General features: G+C 41.5%; 1 protein-coding gene across 2 annotated transcripts in view; it reads left to right on the forward strand.

Annotated features, from left to right (window-relative positions):
- Nucleotides 1-5,549, forward strand: part of LOC122934218 (protocadherin Fat 4-like) — a 140,326-nt gene extending 134,777 nt beyond the window's left edge. For both annotated transcript variants that reach the window (XM_044289521.1, XM_044289519.1), the window contains exons 36-37: nucleotides 4,535-4,646; nucleotides 5,454-5,549. In XM_044289521.1, the coding sequence (XP_044145456.1) occupies nucleotides 4,535-4,604 (70 nt within the window). In that variant the 3' untranslated portion in view covers nucleotides 4,605-4,646; nucleotides 5,454-5,549. The remainder of the gene's footprint in view (nucleotides 1-4,534; nucleotides 4,647-5,453) is intronic.
- The last annotated feature ends 451 nt before the right edge of the window (nucleotides 5,550-6,000 follow it).

Below are 6,000 nucleotides of genomic sequence, written 5' to 3' on the forward strand. Positions count from 1 at the left end.
GGGCTAACAATGGCCTATTGGCCTGCCATTTACGAACTCATATTGACCCATGCCAGTGGCAGAGTTTAATGGGCTGCATATCAGTATAATGAATACATTTTTTTCTACATCTAGAATATAAATTGTGACATTCTTCACTAGATGCTGTATATATAGAGATATTTTCCTTAAAGTGGCACTGAGCTTTCAATCAACTTTGCATTAATCAGTAGTGCAGTGTGTGTACATGAGGAATAACACTATTTCTGGCCATTATATGTCTTGACCTGGCATTTTGTTAGCAGTTTTCCTCTGTGCTTGTGGAATATTTGGATTGCAGTAAGACATGGTGGGTGGAGACTAGCTGCCATCCACTGCACACACAGAAAGTAGAAAAATTAGGGAAATCTCTTTCCTAACTGCCTCGGTCACTCGGAAGCATCGCTAGGATAATGCAAGACATTACAGAGAAGTAACTGTATTTTTGTGAATGAAGCGCTTCCTATGTAGCTGTGCAGTCTCTCTGGCTGTCTCTGTCACTCATTTCTAATCACCCCCCCCCCCCCTTCCTCTTCATAGACCTAAATTGACATATTTAATATGATCCTCCTGCACAGATGGTCCAGTCCTGAATTAAGAAGGATAAGGGGCATTTCTCAAAGTGAAAAGGAATTAGCAATGGGCAGGGGGAGCTGTTAAAGGGGTTGTCCCACGAAAAATATTCTACAGTTTTCAAAACAGCACCGGGATCTGAATACTTTTGTAATTGCATGTAATTAAAAATTCAATACAATGTATCTGTATATCGCCACCTGCTGTTTGTTCTTTTCCTTATTTATTTGTCCTGCTCACTGGGATGGCCGCACATGCTCAGTTACATCCTTCAACTACCTCTTGAGTTGTGATATGGAGAGCTTAGACAATCCCCCTTAGCTGCAGCAGAAAAGACACTCCCCTTAACCTGTTCCGGACATAGGGCGTACAGGTACGCCCTGATGTCCCGGTACTTAAGGACACAGGGCATACCTGTACGTCCTATGTATTTCCTATCACCGCCGCCCGGCGGGCAGTGATCGGAACTCGGTGCCTGCTCAAATCATTGAGTGGGCACCTTGGGTCAATGCGCGGGGGGGTCCCTTGACCCCCCCCATGTGTGCGATTGCCGCAAACCGCAGGTCAATTCAGACCTGCGGTTTGCGGCTTTTACATGTGGCGGTCAGCGGTGCCATCGGGTCAGTGTGGGGCTGTAGGGGGGACCCGATGGCATGGAAGGCAGTGCAATGCCTTCCTGAGGCATCGGCGCTGCCTTTCGGTGACGAGCCTGTGAGATCCAGCCCCCTGGATCTCACAGGCCGGAAGCTGTATGAGTAATACAGCTTCCGGCCTGGAATGCATTGCAAAGGATTAGACCCCCAAAAGTTGAAGTCCCAAAGTGGTACATAAAATAAAGTGAAAAAAACGTTGAAAAAATAAAGTTTCAAGTAAAAATAAACAGAAATGTCATTTTCCCCAAATAAAGTTAAAAAAAAATTGGTAAAGATTAGGGGAAAAAAAAAAGTTGACATATCAGGTATCACCAAGTCCGTATCAAAAGGCTCTATAAACATATCACATGAACTAACCTCTCAGATGAACACCGTAAAAAAAACAAAAAAAACCTGTGCTAAATAAACCATTTTTTTGTCATCTTACATCACAAAAGTACAACAGCAAGCGATCAAGAAGGCGTATTCCCACCAAAATAGTACCAATCTAACCGTCACCTCATCCTGCAAAAAATGAGCCCAAAAAATAAAAAAACTATGGCTCAGAATATGGAGACACTAAAACATAATTTTATTTGTTTTAAAAAAGCTGTTGTGTAAAACTTACATAAATAAAAAAAATGTATACATATTAGGTATTGCTGCGTCCATAATAACCTGCTCTATAAAAATATCACATGACCTAACCACTAAGTCATTTTTGTCACCTTACATCACAAAAAGTGTAATAGCAAGCGATCAAAAAGTCATATGCACCCCAAATAGTGCCAATCAAACCATCATCTCATCCTGCAAAAAATGAGACCCTAACTAAGATAATCGCCCAAAAACTGAAAAAACTATGGCTCTCAGACTATGGAGACACTAAAACATGATATTTTTTTTGTTTCAAAAATGAAATCATTGTGTAAGGGCTCATGCACACGACTGTATGGCTTTTTCAGTGTTTTGCAGTCCGTTTTTTACGGATCCGTTGTTCCGTTTTTTGTTTCCGTTGTGGTTCTGTTTCCTTTCCGTTTTTCCGTTCTGTTTTTCCGTTCTGTTGTTCCGTTTTTCCGTATGCCATATACAGAATACAGTAATTACATAGAAATAAATTGGGCTGGGCATAACATAGATGGTTCAGCAAAAACGGAACGGATACAGAAGACATACGGATGCATTTCTGTATGTGTTCCGTTTTTTTTTACGGACCCATTGACTTGAATGGAGCCAAGCACCTTGATTTGCGGACAAGAATAGGACATGTTCTATCTTTTCACGGTACGGAAATACGGAAATACTGATACGGAATGCACACAGAGACACTTCAGTATTTTTTGCTGAACCATTGAAATGAATGGTTCAGTATTTGTACCGCATACTGAACTAAAAAAAACGGCCAGTATACTGAACGCAAAATACTGTTGTGTGCATGAGCCCTAAAACTTACATAAATAAAAAAATAGTATACATATTAGGTATCGCCGCATCCGTGACAACCTGGTCTATAAAAATACCACATGCTCTAACCTGTCAGATGAATTTTGTAAATAACCAAAAAAAAAACTGTGCCAAAACAGCTATTTCTTGTTACCTTGCCTCACAAAAAGTGTAATATAGGGCAACCAAAAATCATATGTACCCTACACTAGTACCAACAAAACTGCCATCCTATCCCGTAGTTTCTAAAATGGGTTCACTTTTTTGGAGTTTCTACTCTAGGGGTGCATCAGGGGGGCTTCAAATGGGACATGGTGTTAAAAAACCAGTCCAGCAAAATCTGCCTTCCAAAAACCGCATGGCATTCTTTTCCTTGTGCGCCCTGCCGTGTGCCTGTACAGCGGTTTACGACCACATATGGGGTGTTTCTGTAAATGACAGAATCAGGGGCATAAGTTTAAAAAAAAAAACAATCTCAGAATGGCCTGGATAAGTCAAAGCGTTTTAAAGTTATCACCACATAAAGTGACACTGGTCAGATTTGCAAAAAATTGCCTGGTCCTTAAGGTGAAAATGAGCCCGGTCCCTAAGGGGTTAAGCTCTCCAGCTTGATATAAATCTAGCAGAGCAATGAATGGGGAGATCTTTGGATCCATGTTAGGTACAGGGCTGGTTCTAGATTTGTTAAAACAAGATTACCATGTACTATAGTATGCCTGATTTTGGCATTTTTTTGGGATAACCCCTTTAAACAGCTACTAACAGGAGAACTAGACATTTCTCAATGATAAAACACACAGTATTACACAATTATGTTTGTTTTATACATAGTTGTGTGATAAGTTACTGACCATTTAAAGCCCTTTGACACAGTGTCTGGTACAATAAAGGGTTTTACCTACTTTACTCTTACTTTTTTAAGTAAGGTTCTCAAAGGGGCTCCAAAAAAGCAAATAGTAAATCCACTGAAAAGATACAATCTGCATATGGTGTATATAGATTTTCAAGTAATGGTCTGTGTGCAGCGGTATTTGTTCTGCCAAATCCCAGCATATTTACCAGGTAGCACCCACATCTCTGCCGCATCCAATTATAGTCAATGGAGCTGGTGGACATTGCAGGATCCACAGAGCTCCAGCAGGCTGTTCTCTGCTAGAACAAATGACGCTAGTGTAAAACTAGCCAAAGGTTAAAGTTTTTCCCACCTCAGTAAGGCTAAGTTCACAACACACTCTTGCATCATGTTGAAAAGTCACTTTATTTAGTTTTTTACTAGAGTAGTCATTAGCATTAGGATGTAACAGGAGAGGTATCCTATTGTAATCTGTTTTAACTCCTTAAGGCTACTTTCACACTAGCGGCACGGACCTCCGGCAGGCTGTTCCGTCGGGTGAACAGCCTGTCGGATCCGTCCTGCCACTAGTGACCGTGTGCCCCCGGACTGCCGCTCCGTCCCCATTGACTATAATGGGGGCGGGGCGGAGTTCCCGGAGGAGGCACGGCGAGAGGCTGCCGGAACAAATGTCGGACATGTCGTAGTTTTATTACGGCAGCCTCTCGCGGAACAGCCTACACAGTTCACCTGATTTGGATGTAAATACCCTCAAATTAAAGCTGACAGTCTGCAGTTAAAGCACATATTGTTTGTTTCATTTCAAATCCATTGTGGTGGTGTATAGAGCCAAAAATGTTACAATTGTGTCGATGTCCCAATATTTATGGACCTGACTGTATATGGAAATATTTCACTTACAAGCATTTTGTACATACAGACAGTGCCCAGGCAGCTCCATGCACAGTAATTTACAATTTGGATGAGTCCTAAAGCCTAATTTACTATTTCATGCTCTTACTCTTTTTTGTTTTAGGAAAACTTTTCAAAAGGGCCCCAAAAAAACAAGAAGAAAATCCACTGATGTAGATACATTCTACAAGTAGTGACGATGAATCCTCAAGTCATGGTCTGAAAAGAAATAATGGGTAAGATTAAAGGGGTTGTCCCATCTGGGACATTGATGGCATATCGGGTCTCCTCTGTTTTTGAGGAGAGTCCCATTACATCCTGCTGCCACTGACTTGTTTGAAAAAAATAAAATGAAATCTGTCTTTCATAAAGAACTGAGCCAATGCTTAGCTGTTTCTGGAACTTAATCACAACTGCTTGCTGTTCACTTCAGGGGCCCCTTTTTGTACATAGAAGCGGGTCCCTGACATCTTTTTGTCCCTTAGTGCAAATGTCATACTTCATTTGCAGGATATATTTGCTGTAGAATGGAATACTTGTACATCATTCGCTCTCCTGTGCCCACACGGTCACCATGGGGAGCCCAGCGCTATAGCTGATAGGTTTCATTGCAAAGGCTAGAACTCTAGATAATGTTGATCCGGGCCATTTAACCCCTTAGATGTAGCAAATAGTGACCAGGGGCATAGCTATAGGGGAAGCAGGGAAAGCGGCTGCTTTGGGGCCCTGACCCAAAAGGGGCCCATCCAGGAGGAGCACTAAAAGATTTGGTCCGGGCCCCCTCAACAGTATTACACAATGAAATGATATACAGTGACATTATAGACAGTGTATAAAACGGATGGAACAGCTGCCGGCCCTGGTCTGAGAGAGCGATCTTTACTAGCCACAGGAATGGGGGCGGCATGAAAGGAAGCGGTTGTGAAAAAAATTACTGGGGGAGGGGGACCCCATTGAAAAATTTGCTGTGGGGCCCAGTCATTTCTAGCTACGCTACTGATAGTGACCATCTTTTAATGTTTTTAATGTTGTTGTTTTTTAAGGAAAACTATCCAGAAGAGATCCAAAAAAACAAGCAGTGAATCCATAGATAAGATGGATTCTGCACGTGTCGTCAATGGACCCTCAAGCGATGTTCTGAAAAAAGATAATGGGTAAGTTTAACGTTTTTATTGCCTCAGTTAGGCTAGTCTCGCAACATATTCTTGCTTCATATTGTAATTGTCACAGGAGCCCTGCTGTAATGGCCAGAGCTGGGGGTAACTCCGATTCTAGCCGTTTTACCACAAAGCCATATTGTTATCAATTTGAATTTAGCGATAATGAATGTTTATAAGCTGTCAGGGGTTCAGAGATAAGGGCTATACATCCAACCACTAGAGCAGCAACATGATAGCCCATTGTGAAACTGAAGTTAAGATACTCTGCAGATAGGCGGAAACGTAACCCTGTAGAACAAAATCTGCTGAGAACTTTTAATAAACACCAATTGAAAAAAGATTTTTCGCCTAAAATGAAAAAAAATGCAATCATAAAAAAAAAAAATGCCGCTATAGATGTTCATAACCTTTAAGTTAGTTAACTGATCTG

This window comes from Bufo gargarizans, chromosome 4 (assembly GCF_014858855.1).
Source record: "Bufo gargarizans isolate SCDJY-AF-19 chromosome 4, ASM1485885v1, whole genome shotgun sequence".
In the NCBI taxonomy this organism is placed as follows: domain Eukaryota; kingdom Metazoa; phylum Chordata; class Amphibia; order Anura; family Bufonidae; genus Bufo; species Bufo gargarizans.